Below are 20,589 nucleotides of genomic sequence, written 5' to 3' on the forward strand. Positions count from 1 at the left end.
ACGCGAATTAGTGACTTCAAAAGGATCAAAGTTTCTTTGTATGTGTGAGAAAAAAGTATTTACGGCTTCAGGGCTTATAAAGGACTGGTTTGCACCGGTATCTACAAGGAATTTAAGAGGTGGATTGTGGAACTGAATATATGGTAATTCTTTTTTTGATTGCAAATTAAGTTCTATTCTGGTGTGGTTTCGCAGTGGTCCTTGGGAAAATCCTTCTCGGGTTTTCTGTTAGAGGGTTGCGGCGGTTCTTTAGAGTGCATGGGACGTGAGCCCTGACTCTCACAGTACTGAGGGTAATTTTCGTAGTGGTAGTCTGGTACAGTGTGGTAGTCATAATAATTATTATAGTCAGGTTCTGTATAGTCGGTCTGATAGTTATAATAATAGTCATAATAATCATAATTATAGTCATCGTAGTCATAACTCTCATTAAAGTTCATTTCTCTTGTCTTAAAGTAGTTAGATGGAGGGGGATTGCCAAATCTTTGCCAATCGTGACCAGAGATTCGCGGGGGTAACGGCTTAGGTGTAAAATGACTAACTCCGCTCATAGGTTTTGGTCCTGTAGCCTGAGGGGCGTTCCTGGGAGGAAGTCTAAATCCACTATTATTATAGTTTGGAGGGGGAGCTCTGAACATTTGCTGCGTACGAGTGGGCTGCATAAACATACGCTGCGGGGGTTGGTTAGATTGAGGAGGGGGACGCCAATGCTGGGGTGCATTAACAGGCGTGGGGGCAGGCCTCTGCCAGCTTGGTCCGGGAGAATTTAAATTAGGCACAGAATAATTGTTAAAATACGGTACTTTTGGTGTTGGTTGTGGTGTGATAGGTGGACGCCGGTCCGAGGAAGAGCTATTGCGATTCTGAAGATACATCACGTTAAGTTCCTCTTGGACAAATTCCAGAGCCTTCTCTATAGTTTCGGGTCTCATACACCGTATACGGGACCCGAGAGGTTCTTTCAAACCTCTGACATACGCCTGCTTGGTTAATTTACGATAAAGGTTTCGCTTGGCTTCAATGGTTGTAGCCACAGACTCATGCAAAGAAACGTATGTCATAATTGTACTAAAAAGGGTCTGGCATCTGTCATAAAACTCTTGAGGGGTGTCGTTACCTTGAGTCGCTAGAGATAGATCATTGTAGAGGGCAGTTTCATCCCTCTGGTCGGCAAAGTTATTAATTAAGGCCTCTCTAATACCTAGCCAACTATCGGGAATGCCGTTGGAATTAATTGTACGAGCTGCGGCGCCCGTAATTTTATTTAAGATGCCATTTATTAAACATAAATTCGTCAACTCGTAGCCTGGATCATTTTTAATATATTGTAGTACTAATTGGTCACAAAATCTTATAAATCGTGTGAGAATATTAGGATTGCCGTCAAAATCTGGGACTGAGCGTAAAGCCTTAAAAATCGTATCTGGGTCCATATTTAAATTAATTATCGTACTATCTAAATATAAGCTAGAACAATTTAAATCTACGCTACAGTTTAATGAATCTGAATTATTAGAATCCGAATCTAATGTATCCAAATTTCTATTATAATCTAAAGCACTATTTCTATGAATCTGTCTTGAAGAGACAGATTCTTCCCCGAGTTTTCTTAGATGGAAAATGGTGGGAAGGGATAGACAACACGAAAAGAAAATGCAATTCAAAGCACTTACATGTGTCTTCTCTGGTCTTTTTCGGCGCTGATTTCTGAGTGCGGCCTCGGCTGAACGTACGATGTTCGGGATACCTCGACGAAACACTTGATAGTGTACGCAGCTGGTCCTCTTCTGTCCGATTTCTTGGTCTTCTAGAGCCTAACCACTGCTTCGAAGTATCCTACCGACTGCGCCAATTACGTTAACGACAGCCGGAGGACTCAAAAAAAACCAAAGTTACTTTAAACTAATTTATTAAACTAATTAAATTACAATTTAAGATTATAGTGGTCGATGTGAGATCCAGCTATATAATGACAAATAATTCTAATTATAATTCAAATGAAAATTATTAAATGCTGATGTCGCGTCAGCTACATCTAAATTGAGGGCGCGCGTGGAATTAACACGCGCTGCAGCGTCGGCGGTCTTCATCTAGGTCGCGCATGTAACACCTCCACCCCCAGAGCAGCAACTATTTGAGTACCTTGACCGAAAATGTTGCTGGTACGGCCTCCTGGGTTCTGGATCCTTCAGGAGTAGCATAGGTGTGAGCCTCGTCCTTTTTGGGTTCTGGTTTCTTTTCAGAGGTAGCGGTAGTGCGGTTCACATAGCGGCGAATTATTATAACTGCGGTGACTGCGAGTACCCCAAATATAATAGTGTAGAAGGGTAGCGTCGTATGGTATAGTGAAGAATTTGTGTTGTCCAAGGTGAGTGGCTTCTGAAGAAATATCCTGTCTTCTAATTTATGTAGACTTTTCAGGTTGACGGAGTTAAGAGTTATTTGGTTCATATTACTATCGTCTACGGAAATGTGATGATTGGGGATCTCCGTAATTTTCAGTGGCTGTCCTTTTACTTCATCGTTGATGTTAATGATTGTGATAGATTCTGTACGCAGGGAACATTCATATGGAATAGTGGCGAGATAACTTCCAGAAAGAGATAAGTATTCTTCACGGCCACACTTTAAATCCACTTTCGTAGGTTGTGGGAAGAAAAGAGTGTAGTGTTGTCCGTCCAACTGCTCCATGGCCTCCTTGGTGACTGTAATTTTTGTAGGACTGCAGGATTTATCTATCAGCTGGTGCGTAATGATGCTCTGGATACAATCAGTGTGCTCTCTTAAGAGATGGTTAATATTTTCTTCACAGAGAAGGTGGTGACCGAACTTCGGGCATTCAGCCTCCATGTACATGAATGCTTTTCCATCGGTTGCCATGAAAGGATACGGAGGTAAAAAGGTTTGTAAGAACTTGTTAGGAACGATGGAAAGGCGAAATAATTCGTAAGTGTCCGGGGATATAATCGGAAATTTAAATACTAATACTAATCGTTTATCAACGAAATAACTACCAGGTTTAATGACGTTATAATACTCTCTTAAATCAGCATCTAATATCTCATTACTACTATAAATTTTCCTAAGTTTAGTTAACATATGTTCTAAGTTATCTATACTTATCATACTATGATGAGTGCTCGATGCACGAATAAATGCTAAAATATTTTCTAGTTTAATTATTTCTAAATATAAATCCTCAGCGTTTTCACTGATAATAGCTAAGAGTTGTGCAAATTTGGCATACTTAACTTCGTAAATGTAATTTTTATCTAAAAGTAATTTAAATGTTTCATTTAACTTCTGTTGGTTCTCCACTAAGATGTCAATCAATTGTGAATGTTGAACCATCCAGGCTTTATTAAGGCTAACATGATTATTGAACTCAGATAACAATCTTTGCTCGTTATTCTCTAATATTTCTATTGCGCTGTTATATTTTTCGGCATCCGAATGATCCAAGTTACCAGTTACACTCTTAATTAATGATCCTAATCCATCGAAAATACCTCTTTTTGTGCGGTTAGGTTCTAAGCTTTTTAGTTGGGATCTTATCTTTATAAGTTTGGAGGTCAAATAGTCAATTTGAAGTTCATATATGGGTAGGGTGTTGTTGTCTAATTCAGTCTTAAAATAGTTCAATTGGTTGTCAATAGAGTTAAGTTGGTTTTCCAAGTCTGAGAGCTGTATATACTGTACAAAAGAATGGTAATGGGTAATAATTTTAGTTTGTCCAAGGTTAAAGGGTAGTAGTCCAGGTCCATTGTCAAGTGGTTCCAGTCTTATCTCGAGCGCCATCGTCAGGTGAGCTAACAGTACCAGTCGAAACCTGTAACAATTTTATTTGGGTTTCTTAGGCGCACGTTTAAGGCGGGATTTAGCGATGGGTCCTTTCTTTTTTGAGGTATATATGTGAATAGGGAGGTCGGCAAGGACGGTATCCTGTGTATATCGTGGTGCTAGTTTCTGTCTATTAGCTAATGGGTTTTTAATAAATACTTGTTGGTCAGGTGAGTATTCTATTTCGGGTTCGCGGTTCTTATTTCGGTTATTCATTAATTGGTTACGGTCAGCTGTGGTAGACTCGTTTATCAAGTCGTATACAGTCTTCATTTGTTCACGATGAGTTAAGATATACTGTTGCATTAAGTGCTCGGTAATGTCAATGTCCAGTGGGTCTCTAGGGTCAAAATGTCCTATTATTATGTCGTGGGGTCTGCATTTAGTAAAGCTGTGTACTGAACTATTATATGCTAATATCGCATAAGGCATCTGATTAATTGTCGGTTCGTCCTTTTGTCTAAGTCGTAATATACGTAAATGCTCTAATAACGTCGAATGAAATCGTTCTATGATTCCATTATCATTAGGTGAATTAGGCAATGTTCGGTGGTGGTTAATTTTGTGAAGTCTTATAAATTCGGCGAAAAGTTGATTTGTGAATTCGGTTCCATTGTCGGTCACTATAGTCAGGGGTAGTCCGTGATGTGTACAGTAGGTCAATAATCCTTGTAAGATACTGAGGGCTGTACCGTCACGTAAATGATAGGCTTGTCCGTATTTTGAAAAGGAATCTACGAAGGTCAAATATTTCTCATTCTGTGCAGTGAATAAATCCATATGTACTATCTCAAAGGGTCTAGTTGCGGGTGGTACGATATTAAATTGTGGTTTGATAGGGTTTCTGTCATATTTAGTCTGTCCGCATATTGTACATTCGTTTATGTATTTGGTTATTTCTTCCTTCATTTTAGGCCAGTAATAACGACGGGAGAGGGACAAATAGCATTCATTAATGCCTCGATGGTTAGTCTTTCCCTCGTGATAGTGTTTTATTATCTCCTGTTGTCTTAGATATTCCTTTACGTCTTCTAGCTCAGTTTTAGCTAAAACTAAGTTCATAGACGAGTTTCTAAAGTTCCTCTGAAGGATTGGAATAACAGAATACATCCCTAGTGGTGGTGTGATTTTAAGGGCGGTCTTTATTTTGGGGTTAACGTATTCTTTAATTGCATTGACAACGTCTTGTTCTAAAGTCGACTCGGAGATTTGGATGTGGGTTCGTGTGTGCGTGTCAAAAGGTTTTGTAACTGTTGTCCGTCGTTTAATGTCACCTACGATTGTCAAGCAAATTTGTCTGTGGAATTTATTTAAGGGTTCGTCTGTGATGGGGATCTCTAAAATAGGGTCTTCATTGGATGTGTGTATGGTGGCTGTTGAAGATCCAGGGGGTTCAGGTCTCGTGGATAGATCGATTCCACATTCTCTAAGGAGGGATTCTATTTCCTCGTTATTAATCTGAACTCGGGATAGGGCGTCTGCGTTGGTGTTACATTTTCCTTTTTTGTAAATGATAGTGTAGTCGTATTCGCTCAGTTTAAGTCGCCATCGTGTCAGTCTAGAGTTCGGTTCTTTCAGGTTCATTATCCATTGGAGGGGTTTGTGGTCAGTCAAAATTTTAAATTTTCGTCCAAACAAATAGGGTCTGAAATACTTAGTCGCCCATACTATGGCTAAAAGTTCTTTCTCGATAGTGCTGTAGTTCATTTCACTATCGTTTAAGGTTCTAGAAGCATAGCAGATGGGTTTGTCTGAACCTATAGTACCTTGTGAAAGTACGGCTCCTATCGCTACGTTAGAAGCGTCTGTCGTTAAGATAAAGTCCTTTGTAAAGTCGGGATATTGGAGAATGGGGTCGTTAGTCAGTAAAGTCTTACATCTCTCAAAACAGTTAATGTATTCTGAGTCTAAAGTTATTTTATTTGATTTTTTTAAGCATTTAGTCATTGGTTTTGTCAGTCGTGCAAAGTCCGGTATAAATTTCCTATAATAGCCTAAAAGTCCTAAAAATTGTTTTATTTCTTTACTTGTCTTAGGTATTGGGTAATTTTGAATGGACTTAATTTTATCAGGGTTCGGTTTGATGCCTTCTCTAGTAATTACATGTCCAAGATAGGCTGTTTCTAATTTTAGAAATTCAGATTTATCCATCTGAATCTTAAAATTAGATTCTCGAAGTCTACTGAAAACCTTCTCGAGATTCAACATGTGTTCTTGTAGAGAAGTACTGAAAACTATGATGTCATCTAAATAAACCAAACATATTTCATTTTGAAGTCCTCTGAGTACATTGTCCATGACTCGTTGGAACGTCGATGGAGAATTTTTAAGTCCCATGGGCATGCGTAAGAACTCAAAGTGCCCATGTTCGACATTGAACGCGGTCTTAGGGATGTCGTCGGGGTTCATTTCGACCTGATAAAAACCTGAGGCTAAGTCCAAAGTTGTAAAATATTGACACCTACCAAGTTTGTCTAAGACGTCTGAAATATTAGGGATGGGGTATTTATCGTCAATAGTCTTGTCGTTAAGTTTTCGAAAGTCGACTACCAGTCTCCACTTTTGTTTGCCGGAAGCGTCCGCTTTCTTGGGTACTACCCAAATAGGCGAGCTCCAAGCAGAGTCCGAAGGTCGTATTATGCCTTGTTGTAACATTTTTTCTATCTGGTCTCTAACTTCTTGTCGGTGTACGAAAGGGTAGCGATAACTTTTGGTATATACTGGGATTTCGTCATGGGTCCTAATATTGTGTTTGATTTTGTTGGTAAATGTCAGGGGTTCTCCTTCTATATAAAATACGTCGGCATACTGTGCACACAAGGTCTTTAAGTTAGCTTGTTCTTCGGGGTTTAGGTGGTCAGTTCGAAGTCGGGCTAGTACGTCATTAACGCGACTTGGGTCTTGTTCCTTAAGGGTACACTCTGCGTTACAGAGTTCAATAGTCATTGGTCGGTCAAAGGTAAGTAATACGTCATTGTTTGTCGGGTTTCGGATCTCCACTATACCAGTATCGTCTGTCACTGTCGTAATGCATTCGTGTATAACACAATTGCATAAAAACTGTTCAGGGATGTATACGTCGCCATTAGGGTGATGAATAGGGATGGTCACTAGGCGAGAGGAGTTGGCCGGAATAATTTCTTCTGACTTAGGTTTTCTACACTGATAACGTAATAACGGTATACTTGCAAATTCAGTTAACAAAAGGTTATGTTTTAAATCTATTTTACAATTTTCTAACAAATCTAAGCCAATTAATCCGTCGAAATAGTTATGAAATTTATATATGAATAATTTAATATTTTTCTGGCTATTGAATTCCGGAAAACTAGGTATAGTAATTGAATGTTCATGCGTACTTGTCACACGCGAATTAGTGACTTCAAAAGGATCAAAGTTTCTTTGTATGTGTGAGAAAAAAGTATTTACGGCTTCAGGGCTTATAAAGGACTGGTTTGCACCGGTATCTACAAGGAATTTAAGAGGTGGATTGTGGAACTGAATATATGGTAATTCTTTTTTTGATTGCAAATTAAGTTCTATTCTGGTGTGGTTTCGCAGTGGTCCTTGGGAAAATCCTTCTCGGGTTTTCTGTTAGAGGGTTGCGGCGGTTCTTTAGAGTGCATGGGACGTGAGCCCTGACTCTCACAGTACTGAGGGTAATTTTCGTAGTGGTAGTCTGGTACAGTGTGGTAGTCATAATAATTATTATAGTCAGGTTCTGTATAGTCGGTCTGATAGTTATAATAATAGTCATAATAATCATAATTATAGTCATCGTAGTCATAACTCTCATTAAAGTTCATTTCTCTTGTCTTAAAGTAGTTAGATGGAGGGGGATTGCCAAATCTTTGCCAATCGTGACCAGAGATTCGCGGGGGTAACGGCTTAGGTGTAAAATGACTAACTCCGCTCATAGGTTTTGGTCCTGTAGCCTGAGGGGCGTTCCTGGGAGGAAGTCTAAATCCACTATTATTATAGTTTGGAGGGGGAGCTCTGAACATTTGCTGCGTACGAGTGGGCTGCATAAACATACGCTGCGGGGGTTGGTTAGATTGAGGAGGGGGACGCCAATGCTGGGGTGCATTAACAGGCGTGGGGGCAGGCCTCTGCCAGCTTGGTCCGGGAGAATTTAAATTAGGCACAGAATAATTGTTAAAATACGGTACTTTTGGTGTTGGTTGTGGTGTGATAGGTGGACGCCGGTCCGAGGAAGAGCTATTGCGATTCTGAAGATACATCACGTTAAGTTCCTCTTGGACAAATTCCAGAGCCTTCTCTATAGTTTCGGGTCTCATACACCGTATACGGGACCCGAGAGGTTCTTTCAAACCTCTGACATACGCCTGCTTGGTTAATTTACGATAAAGGTTTCGCTTGGCTTCAATGGTTGTAGCCACAGACTCATGCAAAGAAACGTATGTCATAATTGTACTAAAAAGGGTCTGGCATCTGTCATAAAACTCTTGAGGGGTGTCGTTACCTTGAGTCGCTAGAGATAGATCATTGTAGAGGGCAGTTTCATCCCTCTGGTCGGCAAAGTTATTAATTAAGGCCTCTCTAATACCTAGCCAACTATCGGGAATGCCGTTGGAATTAATTGTACGAGCTGCGGCGCCCGTAATTTTATTTAAGATGCCATTTATTAAACATAAATTCGTCAACTCGTAGCCTGGATCATTTTTAATATATTGTAGTACTAATTGGTCACAAAATCTTATAAATCGTGTGAGAATATTAGGATTGCCGTCAAAATCTGGGACTGAGCGTAAAGCCTTAAAAATCGTATCTGGGTCCATATTTAAATTAATTATCGTACTATCTAAATATAAGCTAGAACAATTTAAATCTACGCTACAGTTTAATGAATCTGAATTATTAGAATCCGAATCTAATGTATCCAAATTTCTATTATAATCTAAAGCACTATTTCTATGAATCTGTCTTGAAGAGACAGATTCTTCCCCGAGTTTTCTTAGATGGAAAATGGTGGGAAGGGATAGACAACACGAAAAGAAAATGCAATTCAAAGCACTTACATGTGTCTTCTCTGGTCTTTTTCGGCGCTGATTTCTGAGTGCGGCCTCGGCTGAACGTACGATGTTCGGGATACCTCGACGAAACACTTGATAGTGTACGCAGCTGGTCCTCTTCTGTCCGATTTCTTGGTCTTCTAGAGCCTAACCACTGCTTCGAAGTATCCTACCGACTGCGCCAATTACGTTAACGACAGCCGGAGGACTCAAAAAAAACCAAAGTTACTTTAAACTAATTTATTAAACTAATTAAATTACAATTTAAGATTATAGTGGTCGATGTGAGATCCAGCTATATAATGACAAATAATTCTAATTATAATTCAAATGAAAATTATTAAATGCTGATGTCGCGTCAGCTACATCTAAATTGAGGGCGCGCGTGGAATTAACACGCGCTGCAGCGTCGGCGGTCTTCATCTAGGTCGCGCATGTAACAAGTGAGTACACACAGTAGAACTTTTGTATATATTTATCATATGTTACAGTTACAATAATTACTACAGATCACCTAAGCTAAATTTTTGTGCTACTTGCATGTCTGCTTTTCTTCATTACTAAAATTATTTTCCGTAACAAATGGATATATATTTTTATCACTGTCATTTTCAGAATTAAATTGCAATGCAATAATAGGAACTGTATGGTCACTTTTCTTCCTTCATCTTGTTGGGTTACGCAAGTAAAGAAGTACTATTTCCCGTGTCCTTACTTTATGTATTTCAGACTGGTGCCCACTTTCGAAACTTTTGGCTCCTCACATCTTCTAGGCAGGACAGTCATCACATTTTCATTTTCATTGATGTACCTTGTGTTCAGGACAACTTTTACTTTTCATGAAACACAAACGTGACTTCCTCTTAAACTGCACATACTCTATAACGTCGTCAATATACGATTGTCAGGAAGATCTGTAAATATAAATATAACCAATTAATAACCTTAAAACAGTTCACATAAGAATATAAGTATATTTAAAAAAAATCTTAATAATCACTTGAAGACAACCTTTCTTCTGTCTGAAGTCAGTTAAGAAATGTTTTAATTGTCCGATATGATTAAATGTAAATATAAAGAATGTTTTACTTACGTTGTTTATTTGATATTTCCATAGGTTATCTCACGGAAGTTTTTGTATCCATTTTGATTTATTGCACTGCATATATGGAGATTCTTTAAGCAGGTTCACGCTATCAGCTTTAATATAGTATGGCTTCATTTCGGTTCACAACATATTATAAATTCGACCAACTCTAACAGCAAACGATTTAATTATTATTTGTCTTGTTTGGTTTCGATGTAGTGACGTCACATGACATTTGATGCAGCACTGTCGCCGTTTTGGGATTTAAAATCCACAGATAAAAAATCGAAAATTTCTTTTTAAAAATTAAAATACTTAGAACGTATTAAAAAATAAACGAAATACTGCATAATTTATGTTTACTTATAAGCTATCATATCCAACATATTTCATATTTTATTGTTATAACTGTCAAGTACCCAATTTACAAAAATATGAATAATATTTTACACGCCACTAAATATACAAGGATGAATGTCGTATGATGCATTGGCCTTGCATGTCCGCCATTAAAAAGTCAAGGAAAGCGCGGGAACGCCATTGCGTTATAAAAACTGAGTGGATGGAATGTAAATGTTCTACAAGATGAAATGAAACTGCCCATATTTTGCTATCGGATAATTACTATTAATGTTTTACGGATATTTGGTAAGGTACTACGTATAATCCCTTTATCATTTAAAACATTTAAATCAATTGATGCATAATTAGGCCTAGTTAATACTATTCAGTATAGACGATTTTATTGATGTTACATGTAGAATATAAAGTAAAACTAGTCATTTTCGCACAATGATATTTCATACCAATGTCTATGTTTTCCCATCTATAATACTGATATAAATTTTACAAATACATTATAATTTAAATTAATAATTATCTACCCATATATGTATTACCTACGACTCAGAGAAATAGACACTCATATTATTATCATAACTTTTATTTTAATGTGTTACTAATTGTTTGAATATAGATGGTAATTCAAAATGGCAAAATTTATTAAATTGTATAGTATTTTTCTTTATCACACACTGATGAGTAAATGGAGATAGAAATGCTGCCATTTTGGATAATTTTTCACGCCCGACCAACACAGCTTCATGTTTTGCATTATGGTATAGATGGCCGGCGTCAGGCATAATTTATCTCCTAGCTAAAACGCTGAAATTAATGCTTTTCCATGACTAAACTAGAAATAGGTCGACGTGATGACCTACTTCATTTACAAAGTTTTCATAGTCACCTAAGTTACATTGTATATTGTTATGCTTCTGTACTAACGCAAAGTGAAGTGAAACATAATATTGTTGCTATTTTCTTGTCTGGAGGATCCGTTTCAACTCCTTGCAAAATATTGCAGAATATCAGTGACTCAAACCATTGTTTTATTCAAGAATAAACGTCGCCCATAGTAATAATGTATTTTCTATTTTACTGATCGTCATTTATTAATTACATCAATTTTCAGTTTTACAGTTTTAGTTGAGTATGAAGTATGATAGAGTCATTTAGAGGCGTTATATTTATAAAACAATGTCAATTCTTATCACTTCTATCAGTCAGTTTATCAATCTTTGGCATTATCAAAGCTAATTGAAATTTAGGCTCTCAAGACCAAACCGTCATTAACTAAATGACTTCTCAAGTTCTAATTGTTACCGTAAGATACCGGTAGATGTGTTTGTATACATAGGTTGTTCGGTTGTTCCTGTGCTTTGTCAATTTTCTGAATGCAATGACTATATTGCATGCCACTACGACCTTCGGTGTATATTGTAAAGAGTATTCTGTCTATGTATTGGGTGTTGCATTTCGGCATACGGGTAAACAAATTGCATCACAATTCACAATATTATGTTCGATTCTCCTGACCGGCTTGTTTGGCGTGGAGCCACAATGGGTTAAGCTCGCTAGAGTGATATCATTCCACTGAAACCGTTTAACGATCAATGTTTGTTCAGTTCCATTCATCACACGTATGTAACGTTCATTCTAATAATGGCTAACAATTTATATGTACGCGATGCGGAGCATAGTCATAAATAAAACATTGTGTTGTATAATTCAGTGCACTTACCCTTGAAAACACTGCGACACGCTACGAATTTTTAGCTATTCTGTATAGATTTGCATGGGATTTTACGAGGTGCACGTTTGCTTGTTTGCATTTATGAGGAAAACGAGGGTTCTTGTGCGAATTAAATTTATACCTTGAATAAAAAAAATCATTAATGTAAAAATTTAACCTTGTAGAATCACAAGGCTATTTTATTTATAAGTTAGACTAATTAAACTTGTTTGCGTTTTGTTTATAAGCTTAAAACAGAAAACTAGCTTCAGATTTAAGAACTGAAATGATCGCCTCATATGTAGGTAGATCAGCCAGCATCCATCCTTCCGTCCAAACACTGTACTGGTGCTTCCATCTAGAAATGAGTTAATCGTTATTCTTTTTGTTTTTACTATTATGTACATAAATTGTAGAAAAATATTGATGTAAATTTTTATATAACTAAATTTCGGTTCTCCATTTTTCTTCAACTCTACACCCATTTAGTTTTCAAAAGAAAGATAAATTTTCGATTACAGAATTTCTAACCAATGTCTTTATGTTCAACAATGAACTTGCGAACTAAGCTTCAAAAGTTTGTTAGATTAATTTCAGCAAAGGACGTTGTTTGAATGACAATAGGGACATTACCTACCGTCGTTTGGGAAACAATATTCCTATGATATACTTTGGGAGAAAGTTAGTTTTGGTTATTATGTTAAGTGTTCTAAGCGAATTTGAATAGCTGAAGCTTTTTAGACCCGAGGTAGATTAAGCGAACATATCAATGATATTATAGGAATTATGATGCTGACTGACTTAGAATGAGGCAACTATCTTATTTGTCATAAGTCGCAACGCAGTTATCATCAGCTTTAAGTAGTACGCCTGTTCTACAATTAATTAGTTATAGTGCGCGTAAAACTGCTAGTCCGCTCTGAATATAGAAATGAATTTACGACCTGCGTGGCGGAGCGGTCACCATACCGATCTGACACGCAGAGGGTCCCGGGTTCGATCCCCGGCCAGACGGATATCTAAATGATGAATTTAGATTTCTGTTTCTGGGTCTGGGTGTTTGTGTATTTGTCTATGTGTGTGTCCATGGCACCCACGATACAGGGAATCCTAGTGTGGGCTGTGAGTGTAGAAAGCGTTTGTTTTGTTGTTTGTTTATCGCGTCGCCATAGCAAATTGTATAACTACTACCTACTCGCAACAACTTCAGGGCGGACTAGCAGTTTGGCGCGGACTATACATAATATATGTCCATGAGTACTAGTATCCACTTCCCATCAACTACTTCTTTGGTACCTACTTCATTTATTTTTGCTACGAAGTGGTTATACTTATACTTACTATGTTTTCGCTCTTCTCATGTTGTGAGACAAACCCGATATCCTAAACTAGCACATCCAGAATTGATAGCTCACGTACTCCGTAATGCATGAACTTGAAATGTTACGTGATAGAACACTAAGCAAATAGAAAATTTAATAACCCTTTCTGATTAATACTTCGATTATATGTTTCAAATTTGTTTTACTACACTATACTATAATACATATCACATAATATATAATACGCTCCATTTGTCAGTTACAAATAATCAATAGTCATTTTCATAATAGATGTGACATTTTTAACCTACCCAAAAATAACCATGTGTGATTTCATAGGCTTAGGATACTTCACCGGGAGTGATTTATGGCTCTTAAAGGTTGTGTCAAAATGTAGTTGACAGTTTTTTAATTAAAACTCTGTCATCCGTTAATTGATGGATACGATAACATAACAGATATACTCGTATTTATAGCCTTCGGTCTACACTAAATGCAAAACAAGTAATCAAGCTTGTTACGAATGAAAAATGTTTTAAATATAAGGAACAAAAATGACTTTTATTAACCAAATGAATTTTTACTTTATAATTGGAATAAATAATTATTATATAGAAATAGCAAGCTAGCATACAGTCCAGCTGATGTTTTGTGGTCACTGCCGTCCATGGATATCTGTAAAGCCTATATAGAACAGGGGGTCTATCTGAAGTCAAACACAGATACGTTGCCACTACTCAGAAGGTAGAGTCCGCGCCAAAATTCTGGTCCGCTCTGAATATAGAAACGAGTCGCGTCGCAACAGCTAATTGTAGATATTAGCGGGACGAAGACAGCGTGGGACCCCTCCGGCACCCGGCGTTAATGTGCCCTTACTATTGCTACGGAGTATATGCTTGTAGTTGTGTTCGACCGCATTGGACTACACCTGCGCGCAACAACTTCAGAGCGGACTAGAATTTTGGCGCAGACTATACCTACTTAAGTCTCTTAAGTTTAAACTACGCAGGATAGTGTCGTATTACTCTCAACACAACAATGGTTTGTTGCGTCAATATTTCCACTGGGTATAATAAATTTTATTGCTTATTTTAGTTTTGAACAAAGCTTAGTTATTCGAGCATCGAAAATTGATCATTAACATAGAATTAATTATTCGATACGCTTCACCAGTAGGTCAATGATATTAACATATAAATTGGTTTCAGTTGTGCTACGGGGCGTCATCACCAGCTCTCTCGGACCGAGCACGGTTCCCAACTCTATTCAGGACCCACCCATCAGCAACAGTCCACAATCCTACACGAATTAAGCTGATGCAGAAGTTTGGGTGGTCTCGAATAGCAATACTACAACAAGCCGAAGAAGTGTTCATATCGGTAAGTTATTTTATGATCGAAGTTACTTTCCCATAAATTAACGAGGTGGTGACTGGAGGTGTTAAGTGGGCAAGTTCAATTGGGAAGTTTACTACTTTCATCTTTAAAAAAGTACATCTCTATTTATGTGATAATTTTATTCACTAAAATACCTATTTTTTAGGCTTAGATTTGAAACATAATTTGTTGCATATATTATTATCCTACATATAAATGAAGCATATCTGTATGAACTTATAAAATGGTATTTTAAAATCACTCACTTACACATTAATTTCGTAGAATTAATTTTTACTTTTTACGATGTGCTCGTTTTACAACCTAATAAAATTAAAATGAAAGTTAATTAAAAATTAATTTTAAATTATCTTTCCATTGATTGCCTTGGTCCTATAAAAGGAATGTCTGAGATAGCGGAGCGTTCCCGTGCAAATAAAACGTTTCCGTTTTACAGCCACTTTATTATTCATTCCTTCTGTTCTATTTTTCTTCTTCAATAGAATTCGGTTTCCTAAAGGTAAGTTGGAAGTAATTTTAGAACTGAAATACATCTGCAGTGCTATCCGCAGTCAGCCGTTTTGATTTGACGGTGATTGTACGGATACATTTACAACTTGTGGATCATTTAGTGGGGCCATTATTAGCTATTATCTTCGAATGATATCGGGGAAATATCATGTAGAAGCACGGAGCATAGGTCGCACCCCTCGCGTGACTGAAACCGTTCGATCGGTCGTTGAATACTTGTTCGTATCGACATCGAGTAGGGTTTGACACGCTAAGCCACCGTCTGTCGATTGACAAACAATCTTTATGATTGGCCTCCGACAATCGGCGATATCCATTTCGCGATATCGAAATTCGAAACAGTACCGTGAATAGCTATTTTTAACTCGGAGATAGGATCGTGTCTCGGTGCCATAAATCAAATACCGACATGCTCTAGTCTTCGTGAATCTAAACCGAGGCACAGTGTTACGTGAACTGTACTACTGTTACAATGCCATGGAAACTGGTGCCTTGTATGTCGTAATTTATATCACAGTTCCAATATTTTTTCTTTTAAATTATTACGGTCTAATGAATTCGATACGCCCCTGAGCTAAACACGCATTAGATTGCTGGTCACCCCCTAGCTATGAACTAACGTTCATTGTAACAATGGCTATAAAGAGAAAATAATCGCTCCCAAGGGTCGAGATCCCTGCTCTTAACATGCCTACTATATTTTTTCCTTATTTCGCACTAAGTCCATAACTCGCCTTTAGCCTGTTGTATACAATCGGATCTGATTTAATCCATCCGGCAAAGTTAGAGGTATATAAACGTACCGCTTACAGAATACTCAATCGAATTTGTGAGATCAAGTACACGATACCCAAACTTCTCACACTAAAGCTAAATTCTACGAAATGTTAGTGATAGTGATAGTAGAGATATGTAATCTTTATTTTTAAATGCGAAGGTCCGTAGCGGTAAATTTGTTATTAATGTGTGACGTACGTCGCCGATGTGCGGCATGAGGTCATGTTCAGAAGTAAAATAGTCTATTAGAATTATATGAATTTATATGTAAACAGTAGTGATAGCCTAATTAGGCTGGTTGAAACTAGACCTCTCCATCGAGTGATTCAATTTTGGAATCCCTGTCATGCACAATTTTTCAGTCACTTGCCTACTCGAAATTAAATGTCACTTAGTTCACTGATAAAAGAAAATATCGTGAAGAAACCTGAATACCTGGGCTTTTTTTAATCTCTAGTTTCTAACAATTCGCACTTGGCCAGTGCGGTGCACTATGACGTAACCTTCTCACTCTGAGAGTAAACCCGCGTGCTATAGTGGGACATTAACGGAATGACAAGGACGACGTATGTACGAATATGTGGGTGTTTTATACGCGATGAAAAAACTAAATGAAGTTTGATAAAAAATGTACATCCTTCTCATAGTACCTATTGGGCGCACTAAACCATTTACGAGGCTCGGAAGACCGCTCCGTATACAGTATTTGCTCGCAGTGAATGGCAGCCGAGGCTTTCACGCTAGCTTCAATGTAATTAGAGCGACTGGTTTTTCTGCATAAGTGGGTTTCAAGAGTTCTTGCTCCAACTCTGTTACAATCATGCCGGTACTAAAATATTCTGCGCTGATACTGTGGCGAAGAGCGAGCTCAGTGAAAGCGCTCCCTTTTTGTCTCCGCATGAAGAGTAAAATAATTATAATAAGTGACAACATTAAGGTCGCCAAAATACGGAAAACGCTGAACAGTTCTTATAAAATTTTATGTGGGTCGGAATAAACGTAACGTACAGATATTGTTAACCTTTATTACTCGATACACAAATTTTATTACAGTAGTGTTTACATTTTATATCGAATGAATCTGAATTATTGGATTCGGTTATATTTCCCACTATGTTATTTTATATCACGGCGTGCGTAAATGGACGTTTTACGCACGCTTCGCGTGCGCAAAACCCCCATTTCCGACCCCGTAATATAAAATTTTATACAACACGCGGACGAAAAATGTTTTTCTGACTCGTGTGATTGCAGTCCTCGCCTGCGGCTCGGCCTGCAAACTCACACTTGTCAGAAAAAAATTTTTCGTCCTCGTATTGTAATGTACTATTTAGTTTTAACTTTTTTAACAATTGCATTTGTGTTTTTTTTAACAAACAAACATGCAATCCACCTGATGGTTAGTAGTAGCTACTGGTCCCAACGGACATCTGTAATCAATTACAAATGAGATTAACCTGAAATCGACTACAGACGCCTTTTGACCCGACAAGTGGCACGATTCATATTAATAACCATACATAGTTCATATAGTCGTTCATTGCCAGCTAAATAAACCTGCAATTTTCTAACGTTAGATAAATATATGAGGGACTAATATTACTATTTCTTAACAGACTGTAGAAGACTTAGAAGCGCACTGCAAGAAGGCGGGCATCGAGATCGTGACGCGGCAGTCCTTTCTATCAGACCCTGGGGATGCCGTGAGGAACCTTCGGAGACAGGATGCCCGGGTCATCGTGGGCCTCTTCTACGTAGTGGCAGCTAGACGGGTCCTCTGTGAAGTATACAAGCACAAGTTGTATGGGAAGTCGTACGTCTGGTTCTTCATTGGTGAGTAGTACCCATATATTTTTTATAAATAATAAGATATACGAGTATGATCGAATGTAAAAGTGACTGGGCTTGACACAGAAGATGAAAAGCTTCTCCAAGATTTAATACACGGAAAAAGGGGTAATGTTTTTCTACGTCACAAACTCAATGGTTACTTGGTAAAATTAATTCAATACTTTGAATAAAGCTAATATCTAGACATATTCTATTGGACCTCCACTATGCACGAAGCACACGTAGAAATAAATGTAGGCAATAAAACGCCTAAGTTTCCTAGAATCACGTTTTAAGGCAAATATATTATTTTACTAAGGAAATATATTATAATAATACTCCCAAACGATACACATATATCAACATAAAAACCGCCAAACGACATTTTTATGCCGCGAAAATGTTTCTAAATGTTCACACTTATACAACTTCAAAAACATTTGAATCACGTTCATATTCATACAGGATTTGCTCTGAAATTTCATAAATATTCACAATATCAAGCAAGAAGCTCTCTTGAACTCAAACTTCATTACAACGTTCTAGTGAATAGTTCGAAATATCAATACGGCGAGTATGCTGCAAACACGTTTAGTAAATAAATAAATAGACATTGAATATAGCAGTTTGTCACTGACTTGGTACCTTTATATTTGGTTAAGTAAGAGAAATTCATCTTTAAATGTACTACTAAATACTACTGGTGCGAAAGTCAGTTTGCATAGTAACGTGATTAGGAAACACTTATGTATTGATATACTCGTAATATACAAAAATAAGCATTTTTTTGTCAATTTTGCACTATAGCAATAGTCTAAACAGCTGCTATGTTCTAATTTGAAGGGTGTTGCACATAAACGATGCCTTCCAAGTTAGTCCCGATGGGTAACAACGTCTTTGCGTGGGATCTTAGTTAAGAGCCTTATCTTATCTGAGGTTGATTATAGATTCCCATGGACAGCATTGCCACTTACCCTCAGGTACACTACATAGTCTTTGCTACTTCTATAATAATAGCTGAATCAACTCCGCTACTATTATAATCGTATTTTATGGGAATAAAACTATACCAGTTAGACATATAATTTAAAAAAATACATAGGCAATATAGCTTACAAATATCGCAGGTCTGGGCCAAACCCGCAGAAACGACCGCAAACTAGGAGAACTTTGCGAGTTGTGAGAAATAAGTTGGAATTAGGCAGAAGTAATGCGACAGCAATACGAGTTAGTCTCCGCAGATAAAACGGGCTCAGGTTGTAAAGTAGGCGTTTCAGGTGCCGGCTCATGTAATTAGGGCTAGGGAACATAAATTCTCGACTTAGATCGCAATATTTATTGTAGGCACAACTAAGGGTGAGCAATTACCTTAATGGATTCTGTCAAAGAGAAAATTAAAATCAAAATTTGTACTGTGGTATTTTTCAAATAAATGAGCGATAATATTTTCATAAAGGTGATTCGATACCACATGTATTATAGTATTAATAGTATCTGAATATAAGATTAAAAATAGTATAGTTTTAAATAAAAAACAAAATTATTTGATATTTATTTTCAGTATTTGTCAGTAGATTGACCAGTATGTAAATAAAGCTAATTATTGTTGTGGTATAAAAGAAAAAACCCTGTGACAAACGAACAGTGAAGGGTTAGTCACAGGGTCTTGTCTTTATCTTTTGGTTACGGATCCCTAAAAACTAACTTCAAACTAGGCAATATTGAAACTTGATAATATACTTTAACCGACACTTCTTATTAACATAAAACTTAGCCGTTAACAGTTTCCTATTTAGTTTTTCTATTATATATTTTTTATTTCACTAATATTAAAAACGTTCTTTTTTTGTAAAAAAAAAATAACAATAGAACGAATGACTGACAGCTGGTGCTTTCTGAGCGACCCGCTAAGTGACGCGGGGAAGTGCCAGTCGTGACCTATTTACTAAACAAAGTTTAAATTCATGGCACTAGCATGAACCTAGACTAAAATGGCACACATATGAAAATTTTTGAAGCAATACCTACGTTGTTTGTTTATTCTGTAATACAGTAGCAGAATCAGTGATCGGAATCATTCCAAGCAATGATAGTGATAGCGGTAGTAGCAGAATTAGTGATCGCAATCAATCGAAGTAGTGATAATGATAGTGATAGTGATAGGTTAAGTAACTCGGCCTCTTAATCGAGGGGTCCGAGGTTCAAACCCCTCGCACGCACCTCTAATTTGTCAAATTGATGTGCGCATTAGAAATAAATTATCACTTGCTTAAACGGTGAAGGAAAATACCAAGAGCAAACCTTTATCCGTGAGAAATCGTAAGAAAAGGTATGTGAAGTGTACTAATTCGCTCTTGGCCCGGGCGGTGGGCTATGACTTAATCCTTCTTATTCTGAGGGGGACGTGCCCAGCAATGGGACAGTAATGGCTTGTTGTGATAATTATGTATAATACAGTAATAACTTAAAGTTATAAATTTCGGCCTCTGGAGCCTTGGGTGCAATTCGAAACTACCGCTAACTTTTTGAAGTCACTTATGTGCATATTAGAAATAAATTAATCACTTGTTTCAAAAGTTAATTAAACCTCGTAATCAACATTCCTGTGACTTTTTATAAAATATTTTAAAGGTGCGTAAATTCTATCTATTCTTGGCCACCAAGGTAGAATCCTCTCATTGTGAGAGAAGCCTGTGCCTAGCAATGGGACTATAAAGTTATG

General features: G+C 37.3%; 1 protein-coding gene across 2 annotated transcripts in view; it reads left to right on the forward strand.

Moving 5' to 3' along the window:
* The window catches only part of GABA-B-R1 (gamma-aminobutyric acid type B receptor subunit 1), a 264,127-nt gene that overhangs the window by 171,286 nt on the left and 72,252 nt on the right, over positions 1 to 20,589 (forward strand). For both annotated transcript variants that reach the window (XM_073080154.1, XM_073080153.1), the window contains exons 4-5: positions 14,562 to 14,732; positions 17,654 to 17,870. In XM_073080154.1, the coding sequence (XP_072936255.1) occupies positions 14,562 to 14,732; positions 17,654 to 17,870 (388 nt within the window). The remainder of the gene's footprint in view (positions 1 to 14,561; positions 14,733 to 17,653; positions 17,871 to 20,589) is intronic.

The sequence above is a fragment of the Epargyreus clarus genome, unplaced genomic scaffold, assembly GCF_041222505.1.
Source record: "Epargyreus clarus isolate Ecla_fem2 unplaced genomic scaffold, WU_Ecla_fem_2.2 ptg000014l, whole genome shotgun sequence".
Taxonomy (NCBI): domain Eukaryota; kingdom Metazoa; phylum Arthropoda; class Insecta; order Lepidoptera; family Hesperiidae; genus Epargyreus; species Epargyreus clarus.